This window comes from Pyxicephalus adspersus, chromosome 5 (genome assembly GCF_032062135.1).
Source record: "Pyxicephalus adspersus chromosome 5, UCB_Pads_2.0, whole genome shotgun sequence".
Lineage (NCBI taxonomy): Eukaryota > Metazoa > Chordata > Amphibia > Anura > Pyxicephalidae > Pyxicephalus > Pyxicephalus adspersus.
In genome coordinates this window covers 135,827,433-135,853,983 of record NC_092862.1, presented here as the reverse complement: position 1 = coordinate 135,853,983, position 26,551 = coordinate 135,827,433, and the positions used below count along the sequence as shown (strand labels likewise).

The 26,551-nt window shown below is 40.0% G+C and overlaps 2 protein-coding genes across 2 annotated transcripts; one reads left to right on the top strand and one right to left on the bottom strand.

Moving 5' to 3' along the window:
- Positions 1-12,207, top strand: DUS3L (dihydrouridine synthase 3 like; the record flags this gene model as incomplete). The annotated part of the gene is given in 12 exon segments (XM_072412817.1): positions 1-99; positions 1,279-1,818; positions 2,754-2,795; positions 3,396-3,548; positions 4,388-4,504; positions 5,412-5,477; positions 6,702-6,812; positions 7,354-7,450; positions 8,328-8,403; positions 8,936-9,124; positions 10,708-10,836; positions 12,061-12,207. Coding segments are annotated over 12 exon segments (1,692 nt in total), but the record flags the coding sequence as incomplete, so codon positions are not given.
- A 2,007-nt stretch (positions 12,208-14,214) lies between these two features.
- Positions 14,215-26,077, bottom strand: SRI (sorcin). Its single transcript, XM_072412818.1, has 8 exons — positions 25,931-26,077; positions 19,324-19,395; positions 17,875-17,944; positions 16,848-16,891; positions 16,041-16,188; positions 15,051-15,164; positions 14,911-14,969; positions 14,215-14,366 (listed from the first exon to the last, which is right to left on the bottom strand). Exons 1-8 carry the CDS (start codon positions 25,967-25,969, stop codon positions 14,340-14,342), a joined length of 573 nt encoding a protein of 190 aa, XP_072268919.1. The 5' UTR covers positions 25,970-26,077; the 3' UTR covers positions 14,215-14,339.
- Positions 26,078-26,551: the final 474 nt, after the last annotated feature.

Here is a 26,551-nt window from a genome sequence, read left to right as displayed (position 1 = left end):
AAGACAGAGAAGAAAAGAGCCAGAGGTCAGAACAAGAGTCGCCCTCATGTGAAATATACCCAATATGAACAGCAACGGTTGTGTCCATCAATCACTCAGGTGAGGAAAAAAAAGCATACATTATATTCTACAGATTGTTCAGTTTATAATGAGGTTCCTAGTACAAAGCATAAAAAATAACTGCAAATAGAGATAAAATAAGAACAAATCAACAGAAAAATTATAACTTGCGTGCACTGTTTTTCGTGTCCGAAAATGTGCCTTTAAATTGCTAGAAAATTAGAAATTTCCCTAACACAGTCCCCACTCTCCTTTCATCTCATAGCCTTCTTTGCATCTGAACGTGTCTGATTAATTTCAGTATTGGCCCAGCTACTCTATCCCTCACCTTCCTACATAATGTTTTATGTAGGTGCCAAGGGGAAAATTTTATTATTATAAAGTATTTATATAGCACCAACATATTAGGCAGTGCTTTACAAAGCCCATAGTCATGTCACTAGCTGTTCCTCAAGGGAGCTCACAATTTATTGTTCTTACCATAATCATATGTCTTTAATACAGTCCAAGGTCTTTTATAGGGGAAGCCAATTAACCTAACTGCATGTTTTTGTAATGTGAAACCCACGCACGCCCGGGGAGAACCTGCAAACTCAATGCAGATAGTGTCCTGGCCTAGATTCAAACCTGGGACCTAGTGCTGCAAAGGCTATAGTGCTAACCACTGAGCCACCATGCTGCCCATTATGTCAATTCCAGGACAGTAATAGGGCTGCTGACATCACATCACCACCAATGTCAGGTATTTTAAATGTTTAGACCAATATTTCCATACATTTTTAACATGGTTACCCTAAAAAAAAACTTTCAGGTCTTCAAGGAACGCCTACTATAAATACTATATTCACAGCTCAGAGTACATTAGCGTGGGGGCCATTGGGAAGAATGTCACCCTTCTAAATAGCCTAAAAGATAATTGATGTCAGTGGAGAAGCAACAATTGCTCTTTGCTGAAGGACCCCTTGCAACCTCTGGAGGAACCCTTGTTGGTATCATTGACATAATTACAGGTAAATTATGTGTTAAAATATCTTATTTGGAAATATAATTTTAAAGGAAGTTACATTGAATAGTCTGCCAACAAGGTTTAGCTCTTTACCTAAAATAAAGAATGCAATTGATTACTCTGGTAAGAGCACAGACATTTATATTTCGGACCCTGAAGTTTTTATTTACCCATAAAGTGAGTTGTAACTTAACATTTCTTTCTAACATCAGGAATGTGCCAGTAAGTGCTTCTTCGGTGAGAAATGCAAGTTCTTGCATGATGTTGAGAAATATCTCTCAGAGAAGAGTGAAGATATTGGTCCCAGATGTCACCTCTACGAGACATTAGGAAAATGCATCTACGGCATCACATGCCGCTTTGCCAAATCCCATTTAGGAGAAGGTTACAAGAACCTTATCAACCAGGAGCTTGTCAAGCAGTGGGAAGGCAAAGCCCAAGTTAAGAACAATCTGGGCAAAGACCTCCAGATACAGCTGCGAAAGAGGAAGGTTCAGTTTGACAAATCTGACAAATTCCTGAAGCTGATGAACAAATCCCAAAAACCTAAAAAGATTGAAGGTGATGTTGAGCCTCCTCCAACAGCTCCAAGTGTAACAGCTGACAGCTGTGGTCAGGAAGTGACTGTTCCTTCCATCACTGATGGTATCAAGCAGGGTACAGGTGACAGTGAAATTAAAACTGTAACACTGACCTCAGGAGTTGTAACTGATGAAGACATTATAAAGCTGAGACCTTGTGAGAAAAAGAAGGTAAATAGTTATTTGATTTTTTTCTCCTACTCCTCTGATAGATGATCGCTTTTTTTTATAAACTGAAAGTTAAACAGTTGAACACATTCAGTGTTCTCCCCGGCCCCTTTTAGGAGGGTGCACCACCCGTCATTTTTTACTAACCACCCAGTTGATCTTGGTTGGTAACTGAATAATTAGGTCACAATACAAAGGCTGTCACCCACCTACAGTTTCTTCCCACCCAGTTTGAAAAAAATTCTGGGGAGAATATTGTGTGTGGAAACTTCTTTACCAAGGGATTTGTCATTCTGGTCATCCAGTCCTGTAATCTATTTGTTCATGCCAGACCATGAACTAGGACAATGACCTCACTTTTCTGCACTGCAGTAAAACAGTATAGTTTGGTCACTTTCCTTCCCCCAACATGGAGGGTTTTTCTGACAAAATGGACCACAGCGGTGATCTCAGGAATAAGGTGGTGCCTCCTTAGTGTCCTGCTGATTGGTCAGAAAAACTCTTCATGTTAGATAAATGACACAACAAAATGCAGTAAGCTCTAAATGGTGTGTTAAGCAATGCACATAATACTTTTTAAAAGATAAATTAAAAATAAATAATTTGTAATTTTGTATTTAATTGATATTGAGTGTAAAAGAGCACCTGTAAAAAAGCAATAAATACAATAAAATGGGATTCTAAGACATCTTGTAGTATGGTAGGTTTATGTGTAAAACTGTTCACCCCATCACAAGCCAAAGCTGAAGACTTCGCTGGTCAGCACAGCAGTGTTTTATTTGGTACTGTAATTGGCTTTAGACTATTAATTAGCATTGCATAGGAATCATATATAACGGAGAGTGATTTCTGAAAGGCCTAATATTTGTTGTAGATATATATGTGTGTTCTGGTGTTCCTGCAGTTTTTAACTAGTTTGTGATCCTTTTTCCTTCCAGATTGATTTCCGAAATAAACTCTACCTCGCTCCATTAACTACAGTGAGTATGCCAATATGGAGCTTTTAATTGTAAAGTTTTTTTTAACAATCTCGTGCGCTTTCATTCTCTCTCGCTCCCCCCTCTGTCTGTCTACATTTGTGTGTGTTACTGTGTTTGAAAATATCTCTAATTCTGTTGTTACCCTTCACTGCTCTCCTCAGCACTATTTAGGCCGGCTTACCACCCGGCACTTTTTTTGATGAGCCCGTCATAACCTCCTAGCTGTTTTTGGGTGGGTACTGATGAGTTGGCTCACAATACAGGGCCTGCCACCTGCCTACAGCTTCTTCCCACCCAGCTTAAAAAAAACTCCAGGGAGAATACTGCCCTTGCCATTCACACATCCTAGCTAGTGGAGTAACATCTTTATTTCCTGTCAAAGCTTTCTGCCTGTGCAACCGACAATAAACCTCACTGTGATACTCTATGCCTATAAGGCCCACAGGGCTCTTATCGTCATTTCTTTTGGTGGGAGAAGGAAGAGAAGTTATATCTTAAGGCGAGGCAGTACTAATATATTCTTTCTGTTGTACAGGTGTTTTTTTTTCTATGCTGGTGTTATTTACCTGTAATGCTGACCTGCTTGACTTCTCTGTACAGTGTGGCAATCTTCCATTTAGAAGAATATGCAAGCGGTTTGGGGTAGACATCACATGCGGAGAAATGGCCATGTGCACAAACCTCCTCCAGGGTCACTCCTCCGAATGGGCGCTGGTGAAGAGGCATCAAAGCGAAGACCTCTTTGGAATACAGGTCTGTTATGGCTTTATCATTTATGTAAAAAAGGAATATTTGCAGACAAATGACCCATACCGAAATGACAAAATAACTACTTTTGGGGGGTGTTTATTCAATTGTTTTACTTTGTTGCAAAAAAACAAGTAACAGATATGACACAAATCCGTTTTATTTAACTGCTGAAAATTCTTGTAAGACACTTCCGAAAAATAAAAAGCGCAAAAATATGACCTAAAATGTAATTTCCTGCTTGTGTGATTAGCTCACTAACATACGAGTCAAATTTTAGCCATCTCATATGTTTCTGCTGTTGGGTTTAGATACACTTCAAGTTAAGCTTATTCCACTGTCATTCAGCTTTAAAACCCCAAAGCTTCTGTGATCAATGAGACCATGGCAAAGGTGGACATGCAGTAGAAATCTTAGTAATGAGCGTTAGGATTAATATACAATGTAATCTGTTCAGTGGCCTTTTTAAGTTTCCCTTGCTTAAAAAACACGTCACCTTGTCAGATTCGGTGTAATAGGAAAATTTGCATCCTTTGCATACCTTTGTGTGTTCACTGCAAGTATTTCTTTAAAGAACAAACTCCTGTTGAAGGAGAGGCCAGTTTAAATTCTTGTTCCATGTAGACATTCGTGAAAACCAGGGAGCTGATCATATAGGAAGGAGGATATTCTCGGTTTTGATTTTTGGGAAGTATTCTACACATACTATGTAGCATTGTCATTGTCTCAATGAAGGAAGAAATAGAATGGATTTGATAAGTTTATAAACCGCTTTAGATCCAGAGCGTGTCCTCCTTTCATGTTCATAATTATCATTCTTACCATAATATCTCATCTCATTACAGCTAGAAGGTGCTTTCCCTGACACCATGACCAAATGTGCCGAGCTGCTGAACAGGACCATCGATGTGGACTTTGTAGATATCAATGTTGGGTGCCCAATAGATTTGGTGTATAATAAGGTACATTCTTTAATACTATTTTAATACTAGTATGGTGTGCTTGTTTTCTAAATGCATGAATTGAATGCAAAATCCTATATAATTATATAAACATATAACGTATAGCAAAAAAGGAGGTGGTCTTCTGAAACCTTTGATGTGTAGTTTGAACAATCATCTAATATGACTTTCAAAGGGCTGTGCTTAATCTCAAATATGGGTTCTGTATGTTTTTACTAGAATACATAATGCTGGTCATATGGCATGTAATACATGTTTATACTCATATTTCCTATTACATGTGTTGGATATATGACTTCAGTGTTCAACCCAGAAATTTTCTTAAGCTGTGTGGGAATAAATTTTAGGTGGGTATCAGCCCCTTTATTGTGACCCAACTGTTTAGTAACCGCCCAAAAACATCTGAGTGTTTACTAAAAAGAGCCAGGTGGTTAGCCCAGGCTGGGGAGAACACTGAACACTGCTTCCTCTTGTTGGCTCAATTGGTCAGATTGGCACATATTTGCTAAAACCTGTGTATGGCAGGTAGAGGAGGAGCATATGAAACTAGTAAAATATGTACTTCAAAGTCACCACAAGGAGAAAGCAAGGAGAAATGTGAAAGTTTCTGCAGAAGGCAAGAATGAAGCATTTGCTGCTATGGGGTGTGTGCATGATATAGCATGTGTGCAAAGTATAGTGTATGTGTGTGTTTGGTATGGCATATTCTACATTATGACATGTTTGATAAGGATGTTGATGCCGCTTTTTGGTCTACATGTGTTGCTTTATGGTATGTGTGCTGGGTACTGTGATGTGTGAGCTGGGTAAGTACAAAGATGTTTACACTAACAAGGATGGGAATTACGTTTTTTATCAATATAAACCATTTCCTGGTCAATGGCTTAATGGCTTTCTTCTTTTCTAGGGTGGTGGTTGTGGATTAATGACCAGAACCAATAAATTTGAAAACATTGTAAGAGGAATGAATTCGGTAAGTGGGAGCAGCAAGAATATCTTGCAAATCTTAAATCTCATTATAGTTGGATAGAGACTAAATCCATGTTTGTTTCTATATAAAAATGAGAATTATTTGTTGTCATTATAGTAAAACAAATATATTAATAGCAAAAACTACATTTTCTCCAATACATTACCTATAACTGTTCTTTTAGTAAATACTGATTTTTGAGTTATTACTGTTGCAGTTAGCCTTGCAACTCCAGATAGGTATGTGTGTAGTTATGTAGTATGAATTGCCTGGGTGTGAATAGACCATAATAGTCGGATAACAAATGATAGTGTATACCTAAGCAATAGGTGAGACACGCCTTGTCCCTCTAACGTAGCATGGCCCAGTACCCTTTTGGATTTTCTGTTTACGAAAACGGCAAGTACACAGGCAGTTCTGACCAACTGTATTTTAGAAACAACAAAAATACGTTATGGCATACTAAGGTTCAACATGTTTGACAGATAAGCAAAATTAACAAGGAGGCAATATCCTGGCTGTATACTGGCCCTTTAATTTACGTATATAATCATAAATTAACATTACCTTATGTGACCTACCTGAGGTTTTTATACCACTTGGGATACTTTTTTAATTCCATCATGTAAAGTTTTAAATGTGTTATAAATAAATGTTTGATCCTAGACTGCACTTTTCTGGTTCTATGATGAATCGTCCTTTTATAAGGTTGATTATAAAGTTCTGCTATCAAAGTCTACACTGATAACTCTCCTTCCATGTGTCTTGTATGATATTTGGTCAAATCTATGTGGACACCCCTCCAAACTACTGAGGGCAGGTGTTTCTAATGGCGAGTACTGTAATTCTGCAACATACAAAGATTATAGACAATGGTGCGCTTCCAGCCTTGTGGCAGATCCATGGAGACTGGACACAATTGGGGTGGTGAGGGGCTCTATAATGTTCCCCACAGTTTGGAATGGAATGCCCAATGTGCTGTATCTTCTCTGTGAGGTCAGATATCAAAAATCATATGACCAGCAGACCAGAGCTTATCTGGAACAAACACCCCAGGGTCTCATTTCTGAAATAATCACCATGTTATGAGCCAAAACTTACCACTTACAGCAAGAACATACCTGAGGGGTGTTTCTTTTGAATGCAAAAAGTACAAGCAATAAACCTTAGGAGTGTAAATGAGCTTTAAAATCTAATGCATGTATTTTTCACTGTCTCCTTCTCTAGGTTTTGGATGTTCCACTTACTGTAAAAATCAGAACTGGAGTCCAGGAGAAAGTCAGTCTGGCTCATAAGCTTATCCCAGAGTTGAGGAAGTGGGGAGTTTCTCTGGTCACTGTAAGTACAAATGTAAAATATTTACCACCTGCAAGGTGTTATACTTTACCTTTTGGGTTTTCAGAACTAGGCTGACCTATATACTAAATTGGCCAGTGTAATGTTCAGACATCTCTGCCTGGCAGCACAGGTATTTCCTGCTGCAACTATAACCTTTCTTTAGATTGCATTTCTGCATTTAAACAGTACAAACTTGACCAGTGGAGGAAATATTTCTGCTCTTTTTTTTTTTTTTTTTTGGTTGTTGGCAATACATAAAAGCAATGGCTTCTTTGCAGTAGGACTTAACCCGTCTATACATTTTCCTGCATGTGTCATAAAGCTTCATTTTTAAGCCAATTTTGACTGTGATTGTTTTTGTAGAATTATTTTTAATTATGAGCAGCTTTGGTCTCTAATCAGGTGCTATAATGTATTGCTTGGGTCTCTAGATTTTTAAAGCTGGAAAAAATTGTGAACCTACATTTTAATGGCTAGAATGCTAAGATGGCTGTTCCTGAACAGAACACTGAATCATATTCTAATTTCATTATTTTCTCAGCTTCATGGCAGATCCCGAGAGCAGCGCTATACCAAGCTGGCAGACTGGGATTATATTAGCCACTGTGCCAAGATTGCAGATCCGTTACCTTTCTTTGGTAAGTAACAAAATCAAATGATGCAGCCACCCATAAAGAGAAATGTTCACCTAGCCCACTAAGGGCACAGAGGTTGTCTTGTTATGCACTGCCCAACAGTGTACCACTGACATTTTTTTTTTTTTGAAGCCCTGAGTGTAATCCTATTGTAATTCCTGACATATAATATTTTGAATATTTTTGATGAACAAAATGATCTAACATTGATCAAGAATGCATGTTCTTTGGTCAATCAATCAGGCGGGACAGCCAAGTGACTGCCACATACCTTTGATTTGCTTTTTCTGTCTTTTAATACTTTTTTTTTTTTTAATCTGTAGAGCATTGGCCTATACACACAAAAGAACACTTTCTAACTAACAGAAGCCAGCTGCAATTGTATAAGCCAATGCTATATAGATATAAAAAGCTGTAAAAGACAGAAAAAGCAACACTGCTTCCCAGTAATAATTACTCTGATCGATATCAAGAGGAACACAGCAGTAATCCAGGTAAACAATCCTTACAAAATATAAATTAATTGGTTCCCTGGTCATGCACAGATCAAATACTGTATGGCTAGCTTTAGTTTTGGATTGGTCAGTGTCTGTTTAATGCAGGGTAATGACCTTCTTCCCTCACCCACATAACAGTCTTTAGGCCAGGCCACTTTGGTACAAGCACTGGATCCCAGGAAGAAAAGCACCTATCCTTATGTCAGAAAATATGATTACCACATGGAACAGTGCCAGAGTGGGAGTGCATATTGCAGCCAAATTTCTTTATTTTTTAACAGTGTCTTTGTTGCCTTTTTGTTAAAAAGATAAATAAAAAGGCTTTAATTGCTTGAAATGGGGAATTTAACTGCTAGTTCAAGACATCTATGCTTGCTTTTCAGGGAATGGTGATATATTCTCCTTTGAGGATGCTAATCGAGCGATGCAGACTGGGGTTTCGGGGATTATGCTTGCAAGGTCAGTACTTCAACAGAAAGAGGTATACAGGCCTGTACATCATTTACTATTAGAAAACATACATTTCATTGCTTTTTATATGCAGTATGGGTGACTACATTTTAATGTCAGGTTATTGGTATTATTGAGAAAATTATTTAACACCTTATAGTAATCCTATCGGCTCAGTGGGTCGTGCACCCAATTTTGCTGCCTCCCCTGGCAGCAAATGATGCTTTTGCTGCCTGCACGTGCCAAGGAAACCATTACTTTCACTTATGCATGTAATGGGGAAGTGAGAGGGAGCAGCTGGAGAAAGTAGAAAAGAAAGGTCCTTCTGAATAATAATCCTTTATATTACATTTTGGAATTTTTATAAGGAAGGAAGGTCATGCAGTTTCTTGCTGAATGATCTGCTTTAAAACCATATTCTTCTATTTCTTTTGACCGGAGCTGGTCTGTAATTGTTGATGGGGTCAGAGCAGAATGTGTGAAGTCACATGACCAGCCTCCATGCCACCTTTACTAAACTAATTTTTACTTCTGATTGCAGAGGGGCTCTGGTAAAGCCCTGGCTATTCACAGAGATTAAAGAACAGAGACACTGGGATATTTCCTCCTCAGAGAGATTCGACATTCTCAAAGATTTCACCAACTATGGCCTGGAACACTGGGGCTCTGACACGCCTGGAGTAGAAAAAACAAGAAGGTTTATGCTGGAGTGGCTCTCCTTCCTCTGCAGGTATGATAGATTTAGATGAATTATTGATGATATTCATCAATCAATATTATGAAAGATGTGTGTGCTCACCGTCAGTCAAGACAAATTAAAAAAATATCTAATTAGACCCATATTATTATTTAAAATGTATTTTATATTCACTTCGTGTTATCCCTGCAAATCTAAAATAAAGTTCTGTCAGTTTAGTACTTTAGTTTGGTGCTTGATTGGAGGAGAATGCAGTGAGGAATTCTCCATTATGGTCCAATCAGATGCTGGGGCAGATAAATGATCATCTGTATTATTTAATTGGGAACCTGCCATGAGAGAAAGCATTGATGCCACAGTTTCTGATCTCCTCTTGGAAATGCTAGCAGCCTGCATCCTTTTTTTTTTTTTTTTTTTTTTTTTTTTTTTTAAATAAGGAACTTTTCTGGTTGCTTTCTGACAATAACCTAGGAAATTATGAAATCAGAATGACAAGACGAACATTTTACAGAAGGACAGAAAGGGTAATTTTGGTGCTCCTTACATTTATTATGTTTGCTGTAGGAGGTTGGACACTGGTCTGTATTGTTTGTTTAGGGTATTTGGATCAGAAGAGTGGCTGAACCGAATAGTTTAGTTTTTATTGTGTCAATTATTTTTAACTTTTTTTCATCTGGTAAAAGTCAGAGAAGGGATATGTAAAAGGAACTTCAATCAATTATTTGTATTTTTTCCATTGTTTTGTCAGATTTATTTCATACTTTTAATTCCAAATTTGTGACATACACAACAGGGAAATATATGCTTTTTTTTTTAACCTATCTTCACTATTAGGCCTTTTATTCAGGTGTAGCATTATTTTGCTAGCAGATGGAACCAGAGAGTTTTCAATGGGTTAAAGCGGAACTAAACACGCGACTACCCGCTTATCCCTCTTCCATCGCAGGGTGCCGCCATCTTCACTCTTCTCTACTTCCTGAAGATGATCTTTGGCCATTTTGATTGACAGTGCCAGGATGATGTAACTCCTGCGCAGGCAAAGCTCAGCAACATCTGACAGCTCATCGCTGTACAGACAGGTACCATAGGTGCAGTTATTGCAGAAGGGACATGGCATGCCCCATTCTGCAATAACCACCTGCCTAAAGTTATATTTGCCAAATTACACCTCACATTGTAACTGAACCCTAGGTCATATTCAGAGCACCACAAAAGCACTTGAGTGCTGTGTAGCTTGCACGCATTTGTAAAAGTGTTGAAGCAAAGGATCAGCAGTGACAGGCAACGGGCATTTTCAGAAGGTCAAGTATTGACCATGACATTTATCCTGTGCAGCTGGTTGCTCTCCTTTTTCTTTTAGAGCTCCCTAAATCTGAAAATGTGAGAAAGAAATCCATATTCCGTACCATAATCCGTGTTTCATGGTGCTAAAACTGTCCTTTGTTCTTGTCCAGAAGCACTGTGAAAAGTGTTCTGTATTTGAAATGTTTAAAAAAAAAAATTCAGAATAATTCACTTTAAACCTTTGTAAAGCAATGTTATAACCTGCATAGCGTAATCAGCTTTATCATTGCACAAGCTGAATATGTTCTTACATTCTCATTGTTTGTACACAGGTATATTCCCGTTGGTTTATTGGAACGCCTTCCTCAGAAGATCAATGAGCGTCCTCCCTACTACATGGGAAGAGACTACCTGGAGACATTAATGACAAGTCAGAATGTGGGAGACTGGATTAAGATTAGGTGGGTAGCTTGAAGGACTTTACTAGCTTCATCGGTTCTCATATCAGTGGTGCTCTGCAGTCTAATGTCCATTCATCCAAATAATGTCCATTCCGTTCATCTAAATGTATGCCATTGGATTTAATTTCCCTTCACTTCCTGCCCCAGAGAAACAGCAGGATGTGAAACAAATTCTTTTCTTAATGGTCACTGGTCTTAATGGTCAAAACTAATAAAAAACAACGTGATTATGGCTCCAGGACTGCAATCTTTACAATTGTGTTCCCGGAACCCAAGCAGGATCTGGCTGCAGATCCTAGTCTGGATTTAATTTCATATGAGGAATAATGCAAAAAGAGTACAGTGCCTTCTAGCCAGGTGTGCCACCTGGTACTTTTCAGGAACCGCCCAGCTATTATTGCCTACAACTTCTACCCACCCAACATTTTCTGGGAGGAATACTGGAGTAATATGTTTTCTACAGCATAGGACTTCATAGCAAGACTGCAGTGTATGTAGCAGCATGGCTTGATTGGAAATCTCAGCACTGACTGGTAGGTGTTGTCACCCTTGGAGATTTCAATTAGAACTACAGCCGATTCAGTGTAAAATATGTTGCAGCAGGTAATACTTGTTAATCCTGCCAGTTAAGCTCATATAATGCTGTTTTCCTGTCATGGGGTGGCAGCAATACTTTATTTAAATGGCACTCTAGATTTTTAAAGAATAGTTTTTGTTTTAGCAAGGCCTGTACCCCTGTGCACAAGTCGGCTCCATAAAGACTTGCTTTGATCAGTTTGGGGTAGAGGTACTTAATTGTCCTCCAGAGTGCTGACTTAATCCCTACTGAACATCTTTGGAATGAGCCAGGTCTTCTCCCCCGAACTTACCAATGCTTTGGCTGAATGGGCACAAATTCCCACAGATGAACTCCAAAATCTTGTGGAAACATCTCATTATTTTCTTTGGATTTGAATGGTATGAGTAATGATCTGATGTCCACAAACCTTAAACTATGTTCACCCTGGCCATGAAGTTGTGGTGCATTTACCACTTCCTCACTCCAGGCAACAAGCATATTTATCAGCGATACTCCTTGTGTAATATTCATAAAGGTTTTCTTTGCTATTGGAATTATGAACAGATGTGTTTTACCCTCAGTAACTCATATCATTGCTGGATGACATTTCTAGATTTATATTTTACTTTTCTTGCTGATTTTTTTATGTTTTTGTTTTCTTTCAGTGAAATGCTGCTAGGACCCGTTCCTTCGAACTTCACCTTCCTTCCGAAACACAAAGCAAATTCCTACAAATAAGTCCTTTTATTTCAGAGACTTCACCAACTGATGGGTGTTTTATTTTTTAAATAAATACATTTATGAAATGTAAATACATGTGTAAGTTACATGTGTTTCGTTAAAAAGAAGCCCAGGCAGAACTTTTGGAGAATGTGAGTTTGGAACTCGATATAAACTCAAGAAGAACATATTAAGTCCAGCCTCCGGTAGCACGGAAGGAACGTGGGTAGTTTTTACCTAATTTCCCCAAACTTTCCAATACAGTAATTGCTGTCAATTTAAATCTAGGTGGGACACTTCATGTCTTAGAGTGACAACTGTCACTGATTGCACATTTGTACTGGAGAGTTTTCAATTTTAGACTGCTCCCTTTTTTTGGAACTAAAGACTGATATGAGGATGTTTGCTCAACTAACCCATATGTCACTGGCTCATTAGGGGATGTGTATGCCCACAAAGGTTGTGGATGTATGAACAGGAAGCCAGTGGTTAGATCAGAAGACATTTATATGCCTGGGCCAAATCCAACCAATGCAGGTTTTCTCATTCCTGATATATCCCCCTGGGCATAGATCCAGAAGCTGCTGGAGGGTATGAGATTGCCATTCTCGTCCTGTCTTCATCGCCTGCAGTAAATGATCTGGAACAAGCATGCAATTCTGCATTCTTGTCCTATATTTGTCTAAAGGTAGTAGAGCAAGAATGGGGATAAAACTGCTTCATGTGTAATGGTAGATGGTTGTCTAAAACCATTGATGACCTTTTAAAAATGCTAGTTGCTTGACGGTTATGCTGTTCCTCTGGGTTCATAAGTTTTCAGTTATTGAACTGAAACAGTTAACCAAAGGCAACCCAATATCCACAATTGCAGTGCTCTGGGCTTTTAGTAAACAGCCTATTTACTATAGTTAATCGGATGGATGAAGCAGAATCTTCGCCACACGGGATAAATGGAGTTGGGTGATGACACTGCTGACCATCCATCAGAACAATGCCAATGCTTGTTTATTTTGAACTGCTCAGCATTTGGCAGCTGTTGATGTGAACTGAACAGGCACACAGATTCTGCATGGTGATCAACCAAAGTTGAAATACCAATCTGTTGATAATCTTGCAATGCTGCCACTAAGTCTTTTATTCCCAAAATAGGTCACGGTTTATCAATATTTTCAATTACAGCAATTTTCACTTTTGAATGTGTGAATCTGAATGAAAAACATGATTTCATTTTCACCTCAGTGACTCATTCTTTGTCCTCTACAGAAAAGGAAATCATTAACACTTCCAGGCTAAAGTTTTCTAGAGTTTCAAAATCTGTGTGTTCATGCCATTAGACACTTCCAGAGTCTGAGATGCTGGATATCAGCCTAAAGATACCTTGCAATCACTTGATAAGGTTTAGGAATGAGCAGCACTTAGGAAAGTAGATACAGCAACAGTAAAGAGGTGAATGGGCAACTAACAAGTCTGCATGAAAAATAATGTGCTGTCAAAATGCATGTATTAGTCTCCATTTTGCATTCTTAAGCTCCAGTCCTATTACTTTTTCTAAGCTTTTCAAATGCTTAGTCTTCTGCAGACAGGAGGGAGCATTTCCTCAGTCTTCACAACTAGCAATCAGCCTGCAGATTGTAACTATATACCTAATCACAAGGTCAGAGGCTAATCTATGCCAGATGACTGAACACAGCTCAAGAATTGACATACCTGTCATCTCTGAGCCAGGAGATAAATGATAATCCCAGACCAGTGTTTCTTGACCAGTTTTTGAAAAATCTTTCAGGTCTCCAAGGAACCCTTTCTATATTTGCTATATCCACAGCTCACAGTATATTATTGTGGTGGTCAGTAGGAAGAATGGCACCCATACAGATAGCCAAAAAGACAATTTGTGTCAACGTAACTGGCCTGAGAAGCATAAACTGCTCATTGCTCAAGAAACCACTAGCAACCCCTGGAGGAACTCCAGTTGAGAAACACTGCCCTACAGGATGCTTGTTTTAGGATTATGTCCTTGTGAGAAAGCAGATGTTCTAATTTCTTACACCAATGTCTGTATAATTTTTGTACAGACTTTCTGCAAATAAAGTCAACACCTCTGCCCATAATTCATTTATTAAAAAAATAAAATGACTAAATGCACATAAGCGGTTACAGTTACAAGCACTTCTGGTAATAACAGTACGCCGGTGCCAGGAATGGCGAGTTCCTTTTGAGGGCTCCTTCAGATACTTATAACGCATTGTATGAACTAGGAAGAAAGAAAAACAAGTCAGTGAAAGTGCTTCTTACAAAGATGAATCTGTTCTATACATCCACTCCCCTCCACAATGCTACATTGGACCAAGGTAACTTTACCCGCTCCCATGGCTTGTTCTAGACTTATGGTTTCCCACAGAATTCTGATACCCCCCAACTCCCCAGTACATATTGTGCCCTTGGTTGAGGGATTGTCTGGAAAAACAGGAAATATATGCGAGAAGCCTGATGGAATCAGCCTGACTCCTCGGCCAATTTCTTGTTCCAGAGCAACGACATTACTTGCACTGTCGATCATTCCAGACCTATCTACAGGTTGGAAGTCTGAGAACTTCACTTCAGCTTCAAACTGAGGATTCAATTTAACATTCATATACACCAACTGCCAGATATTCCTTTTGAATTGCTTCCTCAGAACATATTTCATGGTTACAGGTATATTTAAGGAATTACCACAAGATAAGTAGTTTCAATGAGTACATAACTGGAAAACACACAACTTTATATAAAGATTGGATTCCCTGCATAGTACTCACATCATCATACATGAAATTCACCATTCCTTGCTGTGACACATCTCTCCTTCTGAAAGCCTCTGCAAGTGATATACATACATCAGTTAATAAATATTCTGCTTGCAACGTTCCCGCTTAATCCCTGTGGCTGGTGACATTACCTGTCAGTGCTCGGATCTTCACGCAGCATGTGATGTAATCATCAAAGGTGATCCTGCCATGAGTGCTGTACCTCCTGGTGATTAGGTTCAGGGCCTGGGGGCTCAGACTGTACCCTGAAAACAGAAAGAAGTGACAACTGCTATTTGTCTAGCCAGCTAGAGGTTAACCTGATCACATTTCCTTATACCTGTACCCCTATCCAAAAAAAAAAAAAGTTTCTAGTTTGGGATAGAGCAGAGAATGGTTAACACTTTTTGCGAATCCATTAGATTTAACTTCACTTCCTGTCCTGCTGACATTGGTTTAATAGGCAGGAAGTGAGGAAAAAATTGTAACAATAATACAGACATAAAAATCTGACGGGTTCAAGCCCTCTGTTTTCCAAAAAAAAAAAAGTTTTTGCTGTTGGAGAATTCCCCTCAGTGACTGACCAATGCAGCCTGGATAAGCAATGGAAACATGGCAAAAGTTCTTCTCCACTCTATCCAAAAATTTTTGCATGAGGTAATCTTTAAAATCTGCATCCAAAACTGTATTACAGTGGTGAATAGAGTGACGGGTTAGACGCTCAGTACGGCTTTTTGTGATGTGAGAAAATTTGGACCCTGCGTCAGGTTAATTCCTTGGTCTTGGTTAAGCTTTCTCTTTTGACAGAGGTAAGAAAAAATAAAATGGAGTAGGGGGTCACTGCTGGGGAAACTCCCTTGCTGCCCAGGTGACACATGATAGGAAGTGAAAGACAAAGGGGGTCTCAGCTTTATCCACTATATTCAAATCTACACAATTGTGTATATAATTAAGACCCCCATACCCCCTCCCATTCCTGTGACTGTGCATATGTGTTTATGTCACCATGTTACAGGGTGTTTGTATCCAGATGGGTTTTTTTTGGGACATCTGTGTCCAATAGGGAACATTTTGCCTCACTTCCTGTCCTGAGGACAAAAACAAGAACACACAGGCAACATTTAGGCTCTCCTTGTACCTACCCATGGAGGTCAGAGATCTGTGAAGCTCCCCCCCGTCCACTGATCCACTCCTGTTTGTGTCCACACTCATGAAGTTCTGTCTCCAGCCATTCAACACCATTCCCAGCTCTTTAAACTCATTGAAGCCCATCTTCCCCGACATGTCCCTCTGTATAAGGAACTGTTAAGGAAAAGCACAAAATAGTCCTGGTAGAAATACACACATTAAACAGCCAGTATTATTACTGCAACACCAGCATATTACCAACTGTACTTCTAGTGGTGATACCCAGGGACAAGAGGAAAATAAAAAAGTTTAATATGTGCAAATACAAATGGGAACGTTTTTCAAAGCCACACTTCAGGCCAGCAGCTAAATACAACTTCTTTACTGGTCAAAAGAGGTGCAACACAAAAACTATTAAGACACATTTTACTACAGATGGAAAGGTGTGCACCCAGCCCAAAACGGTAACTATCAGAATTGGTGTACAGTGGGTACAAATTTCCCCTCATCTTTCGTTCAAAATTGTTGGCTTTCTAATCACTTTCTGATGATAATGCTCACCAGCATTAGATAGAGAATCAGTCCAACCCTTTCACCGTGTATCAATTTAAAAAATTTATATGTAATTATTCACTTCTATAAAACCCAGAAGCCCGATTTTGCCCTGTAGGTGCTTCAGGACTGTTTGATATGGCTGAAACTCATCTTACTAGGGCGAAGAAAGAACCAAATATCACATATATCCCAGATTAGGGTAGAATAAGTAAGTCAAGTCCAATATTAAAGTAACAATCTGCAATTGTAGATAACACGAAGGATACGTCTAGCATGGCGATCATCAGTCTACAAGTCTCCAGGTTGAAGGCTATAAAGACAAAAAACAAGAGTCACATAATGAAATTACCGGTACATCACCAGCATGGCCTGAAATTCACATACCGCCTCAGTACAGCTAGTGAACATACAGAATAATACACTGTGTAGTTTAAGTTATATATAGAGCAGACCTAAATATGGAGAAATAAAGTGGAACCAAGTTCCATGTTTACAAATGCTCACATCAGGCAGGGTATTATTGCAGAAAGTGACAGGCGATGTCCCTTTCTGCAACAATCAAAATAGTCTTGGATGCCCGATCTGGGTTTCTGGCAATATAGCTGATCTGCGCATGCAACCCAGCTTGCCTTGCGTGTGCTGGGATGAATCAAGATGGTTGAATATCTCCTTTGGGAGGAAGAAGAGAAGGAAGAAGGTGGTTCCTTTCCATGGAACATGGACAGGTGAGTCACAAAAGGGTCTAGTTCCGCTTTAAACTTTTTGTTTTTTTTTTAAGCTGGTTGTGTGTTGGTAGATATCATATAGTCGCTTTGTTGACAATATCGACATTGTGCTTCCTAATTATTAATTAATAGCTGACCCATGGCTAAGTAAACATAATAAAGTAATAACTTAAACCTACAGACACAGATCCAATATCAGTGTTCAAGTCAGAAATTTTTTTAAGCCGAATGGGAAAAATTTGTAGGCGAGTGACAGCCCCTGTATTGTGACCCAACTTTTCAATAACGACTTAAAAACAGCCAGGTGGTCACTGAAAAGTGCTGAGTGGTGCGCCCAGCTAAAAGGTGCCGGGGAGAACACTCAATATATTCTGGTTTCCTCTCCTATTTGCACACAAATGGGTACAATATTGGCCCCTCATCTTCTAAGGGGGGCTCTGTGATAGATTGTGCCTCACCTGATTAGAGTGCAAGTTACAAGTGAATTAGGCATTGTGCTAAGTGCACTCTGATTGGCTGCTATGGGATATATTAATATTGGATCTTCATTGGTGGTCCAGCAACTTACGTTTGTATGATCCAGACATGCCAGACTGAGTGAGACATCTCTGCAGCTCTTCAGCATCTATCTGACCATCCTGCAAGGGAACACCACTTGTTATCGCAAAGTTTGCTAAAATACCTCCAGGCAGGAGCAATCAATAGGAAAAGAATGTACATGTGATAAAGTCAGCCCTTAAAGTTCCTTTAAAGTCATCCTTCATCAATCCTGGCGGCTTGATTCAGTCGGCTTCTCACCGTAAACCTAGAGAATGCATCAGCCTCTGATCACTTAATTTTGTATTGAACATTTTTTTATATGACTTGATGTAAATGACTAATCAGAGGACCTTCCATTCATTAGCTATAAACTACATGAAGAAAATTTATATTCTGTTTATTAAAAGGAAACAAGATAACTGCTTTCACTGTCATCAGGCTTTGCTATTTTGTTTCACTCATCTGTGCTTTAATGTTAGGTTATGCATATAAAACATTCTACTAACATTTTCCTATTGATCAATAACAATTAAGGCTGCAGGAGGATATCAGGCACCATCACACCTTTACTATAAGTGCTCATCTCACCATAGCAGCCTCAGGATCCCAGAGATGCAAATTCCGTTTTATTGTTGGTCAGTATTTGCATAGACACCTCCAGGGATATAATTTTGCTTAGCCAATACAGGCAATGCAACAGGGCACTAGGGATGCCAGAGGAGACAACTAGCTTCCAATAATAATTCCCTTCTACTGTGTGATACGTCCCCACCTCTTAGATTGTAAGCTCTTTTGGGCAGGGTCCTTTCCTCCTACCGTGTGACTGTCTGTATCTGTCTGTCATTTGCAACCCCTATAAATGTACAGCGCTACATAATATGTTGGTGCTATATAAATCATGTTTACTATAATAATAAAAATAATAATAAATAATACAGTTTGGTTATGTACAAATTTATAACAAAGATTACAGCAGCCAGAAAAATCCATTTGTTGCTCATTCTTGTCCTTGCAGTTTGTCTATTTCTGTTGATGATGTAATGTGTATATAATGTACCCATGGATCCATACACCTAGAACTAAACTGCAAGTAGTGTGAATACTGTTGGTTCTAGGTGGGTATAAAGTGGGCACCCCTTTTAGTCTTTTGTCCTGGTATGTGTGTGCACGTGGCCAAGGCTTGTCAACCTTCTTAGCCAGATAGAGGCTGACAAAAGAAGAAGTCCTCCCTTACTCTTGTCATTCAGACGCCAACTCCTGCCTTGTGAAATGCAAAGGTGGGTTTGTTTTGTCATGCCAGACTTGCAGCATTCTAGGAAGGAAGTCCATCACAGTATGGGAACACTTCATAATGCCTGCTATCCACCCTTCAGCCATGTGACTGAAAGGACAATACCGATTTACAGATAGGAGGATATATTTCTTAGGATATTGGGTTTGTCTTCAAATTCCTGGGGTGGTGTAATACAAGACTCACCTGGCCTGCAATCTGTAGAAAATAGCCATACATAGGATCTTGTTGGGGGTATCCACCAGGAGGTGGTCCAAACTAGAGAGGAAGAAAAAAAAAATGCATGTATTAATGTATAGCTCATAGGATTGCATTCTTGCACAAGGTATGCATTCACTAAAGTTTCTTTTACTATAACACTTTGCTGCCCCATAGTATCAGTTATTGTCCTGACCTTCCTGTATATACCACCTGACCCATCTTCATGCAGGAGCCACCCTCAAATGCCCTAACTTACCCTCCCCATGGATTCCTATTTAAGTGAATATCACTTATAGAACGCTGCATTAATCAAGGTACTTCCTCTAAATCTTGGATTTCCTGGACCTGGTCCTGCTTATGACTGGACAGTGAAAAGAAAGCAGCACATCGATGAGCTGATCTCCCTGTCACTCCTATTATCCTTGTCAGCACATTGTCCTGCTTCTCCTCCTTACACTCCAGCCCTGCTACTCTACATCTATAGAAATACTACAGAAGCTGTGAAATGGATGGGAGTGGCACCACCTATACTGCATACCTTAGAATAATGACAACAATGGAGGATATGGAGTTTCACTGGCAGGTCAGCTCACAATACACCCAGCAATCCTCATTCTCATTTCATGAAAATCTCTCCTCCCCAGGCTGGTATGACAACTCTGAACAAAAACTAAAACCTTTATACTACCAACATGACATGGAGTTGTGGGTCTTCTATTCTTTCATGTAGCAGAGACATTTATTAGCCATCAACCCCCCCCCATAGCCATATATTGGGGAACATGGCGTCTAAGAATTTGCTCATTAGGCAGTTTCATTCTCCAAGCAACATTTGCTGAATCACGGGATGATGAAATTATTATATATGAAATTATATTTCATCTATTTTTTTTGTACAACCCCATCTCTCCGCGCCACATCTGAAAACTGGATGCATGCAAATTAGGAAAGGATTCTTGCACATTAAGTGACTGAACCTTGAAAGCTGGTTGGCTGTCCTGCACCACAAATCCCAGCATAGATAATTATCAATGGACAGCTAGCAGAAAAGCATTTAAACTCAATGCATTAAGCTGGAAATCCTGCCACTCCACAGCAAAGTATTCCACTGGAGGCCACTCAGGCTGTTGGCCATGTACACACGTCTGATGATTATCACTACGGCATGCCATGGCATGTTTACAGCGGGTGTCCAATGTCATTCATGTATTTGTAAGGATGGCGTCTCTGCTATGATAAATTTTCTCCATCATTATTTAACACAAGACATTTTTATTTCATGTGCAAAGACTCACACCCCTGCATCAACAGAGGCCCATAGTGGGCCCAGGTATTGGATGAGAGGCCCAAGTATTGGACGGGACCATATGACATGCCCTGGCACCACATGACTATTAGGTTACACCAACCACAGAAACAGGTATATATATTTTAACTTCAGTTGCTATAGCCCATACATTTCATAGCAATAGGCAGCATCAGAGTAACAAATGATTACACACCTTCCCGTAAACCTGTCTTTTACACTTTGTGTTACCATACACCTCAGTTATGTGTTTATAGCAACCATAGACCATAAGGGGAACGATTCACTAAACTGTGAGGTTCACTCTCCTGTACAGGTGAAAGTTAGGCTGTGTACAGACGTTCAAAAATTGTTGTTGGAAAGGATTTCCTTTCCTTTCATGATCCTTTCCAACAACAAAAAGACTGCAGGATGCATGAACAAGCGCCAGTCTGCTCCATGGAGAGGGGAGAACAATGGACCGAGACCCCACTGCCCTCTCTCCCGTTCACTTCCATTATGATCATTCCTCATTTGTGGATCTGCCAGGACGGACGACAAGCACAGTACACACACCAGATTCTCATCCGATATCACCCCTGAGGCGATTATCGGACGACAATCATCTGATGTGTGTACGTAGCATAACAGTCGTACTCACCATCTTTTGCTTGCGAAAGTAGCCTGTTGGAAGCAGAATAAAATTCAGGACTTTGGCCAAATATCAGATTTCAACGATTTTTATTACTCACAAAGAGACAAAAAATTACAAGGTCGACAAGCCACAACAGAAACGTGGGCAAACTGGGGTAATGATCAGGGTGGGTCCTCCAATGTTTCTAGTCAACCAGTCTGAGCTGACTTTGATATCAGCCAGCCATAAACTAGGACCCTACCCAAATGCAAAGTCCAAGCATGAGAAATGCTCAGGGTAGTTGCTTTTATGTGGATGTACAAATATCATAAAATAGGTTTGAAAGTTTTATTGCGTCCCTACTGGGAACATAGAGTCTGATTTATTAAAGCGCTCCTAGACTGGAGAAGTTAGGCTATTATGGGAGAACCTGGGTGATCCAGTGAACCTAGAATGGATTTCCTAAAAATCTTTCGTTATTAGTTGGGAAATGCTTTCAATCCTGAACAAGATCCATTATACAATTTCTGGATCAGCCAGGTTCTCATATGATAGTTTATGTTCTCCAGTCTTGGAGCGCTTTAATAAATCAGGCCCACAATCCCATTCCATCTGTCCTGGGGGCAATTGTCGCTGGTACTAAAAACGTTGATAAAGCCGTTCAAAGTCCAAAGTCATGTCCATAGCTGTCCCTCAAGGGGGCTCACACATGTCCCTACTATACTTATATGTCATTACAACAGTCTACGGACAATTAACCTTACAGGGGTCAATTAACCTAACTGCATGTTTTTTGGATTGTGGGAGAAAACCGGAGTACCCGGAAGAAACCCACGCAGACATCGGGAGAACCTGCAAACGTCTTGCAGATAGTGTCCTGGATAAGATTTCAACCTAGGACCCAGCGCTGCCAAGGCTGGAGTGCTAACCACTGAGCCACCATGAGATAAAATTGCCAGAATTCCTATCGTAAAAGGTTCTCTTTAATTATAAATGATTAACTGAGTAGATCAGCAAATGGGTAAATTATCAAACATCATAGCTTCAAAATTGAAAAGTAAATTATTATTGTGTTGAACTTAGAAAGCTAATTAGCTGCCATTAAATACCGCAATTTCTTTTTAGATTTGAAAAAAACCCACAAACAATTACCGTATTTTTTGCCATATAAGACGCACTTTTTCTTCCCCAAAACTTAGGGGGAAAAGTTAGTGCGTCCTATACGACAAATGTGTTAAAAAAAATAATTAAAATATTATACTCACCCGATACCCGATCCTGCGTGTGTCTCTGCAGCAGCGAGTCTCTCTTCTCTCCTCTGCCAGCATCGTGTTTTCTCCAGTCTGTAAAGCAAAGCGAAAGAAGCCAGCACAGCGCCACCTGCTGTTCCCTGTCCTAACTGCCGTACAATAGAAAAAAAGCACAGAGAGATCAGAAGGGGAATTTGAAAGGTACAGAGTGATCAGAAAGGGAATTTGAATGACACAGAGTGATCAGAAAGGGAATTTGAAAGGTACAGAGTGATCAGAAAGGGAATTTGAATGGCACATGAGTGATCAGAAGGGGAATACCGGTATGAATGGCACATGAGTGATTAGAAGGGGAATAATCTTTCAGAAACTTTTTTTCTAGATTTTCCTCCTTTAAAATTGGGTGCGTCTTATATTCCGGAGCGTCTTATACGGCGAAAAATACGGTAAGTTGTATTCACATTTGTGTGTTTTTAATCAAAAACTTGAATGAGCCACATTTTAAACAATAGATGACCCGCTTACCAGTCATGGTTGTGAATACAAATCTGTGAAATTACACATGCTGGCACGTTGCAGTAAATCCTTCTGGATGGCAATGCCACACACCTTGCTTTCATGAAAGGACAACACAATGTACAGTAATGAAGTATTGTACGTTGTGGTGCACCATGTTAGAAAGAATGGCGCATGCATATTTTATTGTGCTGTGTTTTTTGAAGTTCACACAAAACCACAAAATGCATGGCAACTTGCTGCACAGAGCATGGTTATAGATTTGTGTTAGCTTCTTGCACAGATGTAATTGAGACCATAAAGGAACCCTGTTGCAATCCTAAAGTTCCACATAAGACAGGTCCCTTTTATGATTATTATTACATATTATTTAAATTGTACCGACATATTACGCAGTGCTGTACAAAGACTATAGCCATATCACTAGTTGATATGGCTCACAATCTAATGTCCCTACCATAGTCATATGCAATTAATACAGTCTAAGGTAATTTTTAGGGGGAAGCCAAGTAACCTAACTGCATGTTTTTGGATTGTGGGAGGAAACTGTAGTACCCGGAGGAAACCCGCGCAATCATGGGGAGGACCTGCAAACTCCATGCAGAAAAGATTTGAACCTGGGACCTAGGGTTGCAAAGCCCGGAGTGCTGCCTGGAATATGTGAATAGTATTCTTGCCAGCTGTCCACAATACTAAACTTCAATCTAATAAAGAGGTATCCAGTGTTCCCCCCAGCCCCTTTTAGCTGGGTGCACCACCCGACACTTTTTAGTAACCACACAGCTGTTTTCAGGTTGTTACTGAAAAGGTGTGTCGCAACACAGGGGGTGCCACACAGCTTAAAAAAAATTTCTGGGGAGAACACTGGGTATCATTTAATGGCATACATAGTGGGTTCCTGTACAGAACTGATTTGGGGCACTTGTACGGGCCCCTGTTGGTTAAGGAAGGTCCAGGGGCCTGTGCAGCAGCACACTTTGCACTTCCCTATGTCAGCCCCTGGAATTATTATATAAAGCTTCCTATCTAACCAACACCAGAAGTGTCAATCTTCTTCACCCCCACTCTTCTCATTGATATCTCCCCTCCATCATCCATGTCAATACAGAAATCACTAATGACATGGAAATGGCAGGAAGAGCCAATGAGAACAGCAGGGAAGTCAGGAAACTGCGTTGTTTGTGGAAGAAACTGGACCTGGGGATTTCTCTTATCTGAGGCAGCATGGAGAGGCGAGTATTTGCAGGAAGCCAATATATTTAGAATTAGTGACAGGTTCTCTTTAAACTTCCTAGTTAGCTTTATTTGTGTGGACTTACCCTGCACTCTACATTGTCATTTTAAGACCACAGAAAGGGAAGTAAATCTTATTACTTCATCAACAAACATACAATGCAACACCACTGCCAGATCACCATGTTACAGAGTATTACTAAAGCCATGAAAAGTAATTGAATATAGAACTTAGGAAGTTAGGAAACAATAATGGGGTAATTTAAGAAAATGATGCAAATTGATCCGTAACCATCTTTTTTTGATGGAGACATTGCAGTAAAAAAAAAAAAGGACAGTTTAATCAGATCCCCGTCCACCTTCTTATACATCATCCTATTAGTGAAGGAAAAAGCATGAATACTTGCCCCTGGTGTCCATACTGCAGGGTTTGGGGCCACATGACCAGGACTTCCCCAAGGGCAGGTGGATGGAAGGTGCAGAACAAACATTCCCAACCCTGTAAATTATCACTTTATGTATTGACTTGGGAAGAAACTTTAGTACATATATTTCCATACTGCAGAGGAATAATTGCTGGTTGTCGGGTATTTCCGGCTTTGACAACCGAAATCCGATAAAAGCCCTTCCTGATATTTACTACAGCAACAGGCAATGCCGTGTGGTGACCCTGCTGTATTGAATAGTAAATATGCATCAAACAATGATTTATTGTTTAATCTAATAAAATTATTTTATTTATAAATGATCAACCAGTGTATGGCCTGTATGAGATCTGGGGTGCTCAGCATCCCCAGGGATGTCACTAGAAGTGGAATGATGCCCCTCATCCCAAGGTTGGAAGCTGAAGATAAGGGAAATATATTTGAAGCAGAAATAAACCCATTGATCCGTCCAAGGCGCGATCATCGGCCATCTTGATTGGCTGTGCTGAGATTTTGTAACCGTGCAGGTGCTTGGGCGTTCATATATTCCCGGCATACGGGAAGGGAATCCAGGAATGCGGGGTATTCAAAAGCCAAGTTACACATGGCTAGCTGGGTGGTGCTCAGGTAGTAATATGCATTATTGTAGAAGGGTCATTGTCTGTCTCATTTCTGCAATAACGACTGGTCCGATAGTCAAGTGGAACTTAATGCAGAAAAAAAAAAAAACACTTACCTTTAATCTCGCAGATCCATCCATCGTGGAGTTTCTTCATTTGGGTCCCACGTTGTCCTAGCATCCATTTTTGTACCCGTACAAAATCGGGTACACAGGCACGAGATCGGGTACACGTAGATGGGGAAAAAGACTGCCAATCTCACTGCGCATGTGATTCAGACAGAAAGGGCAGGTGCTGCACCCCCTTTTTTTTTTTTGCAAAAAAAATTACTTTAAATAAAAGGGTAGACAACTCTTTTATGTAAAGTAAAAAATTTAAGTTTAGGACCACTTTTTAATTTTTCTTTTAATGTAAAGCTGCTATATGTGATAGGGAGGGGTCTCTTGGTTCTCTTTAATATGATAAATGTAAGTTGGTGGAAACTGAGATCTGATTGGTTGTTATCAGAAGAGAACCGTTGTTGCTGACGTGTTCCGCCCATACAAGCCAATAATGGCTGGGCTGCAATTCCCCATTGAATACGACAGAGTGCAGCTATTGTCATTTACCCCCAGGGCAGATAGACTTACCCCACCGGCCGGGTAGTAGCCCCCTCCAGGATAAGCCATCAGTGCAGAGCTGTCGGTACCGACTGTGCCCCAGCCTGGGACTTCACCCAGATAAACACACAGGCCACGCCCACGCCGCTCCTACACAAGAGGTGGGCGGGGGCTGCATCCGGCATTCTTGTGAGGTGAGGGCTCTGCCATTCTTCTTCCCCGAGGCCTGGGGACAGGTGTGATAGGGACCCTCTTCCTCACCCTGCACAAAAGTAAAAAATAGAAATATTAAACTTTATATTTTTTCTGAGAGAATATGAACAGCAGTGCCTGCTGATATGTCATTGTTATGGTTGTGGTGGAGTAGTGGTCAATGCAAAATAAAAAGTTCAAAAGCTTTAACTATTCCTTTCCAAAGAGTATAAAGAAGCCCTAAGAAAAGACAAGTATACAATAGGAACATACAATACAAGACAAATATACAACACCCGATACTGCTTACAGTAACCACAGGGCCTTCCTGGTTGCGCTCCTGTTGGTTGCTAGGGAGTGCTTCAGCCTCAATGGGTGCATCATGGTGATCCAGGTCAACAATGGATATCAGAAAGATGGATGGTTTACCTGGATGTGCACCCATTGACTGATATATGA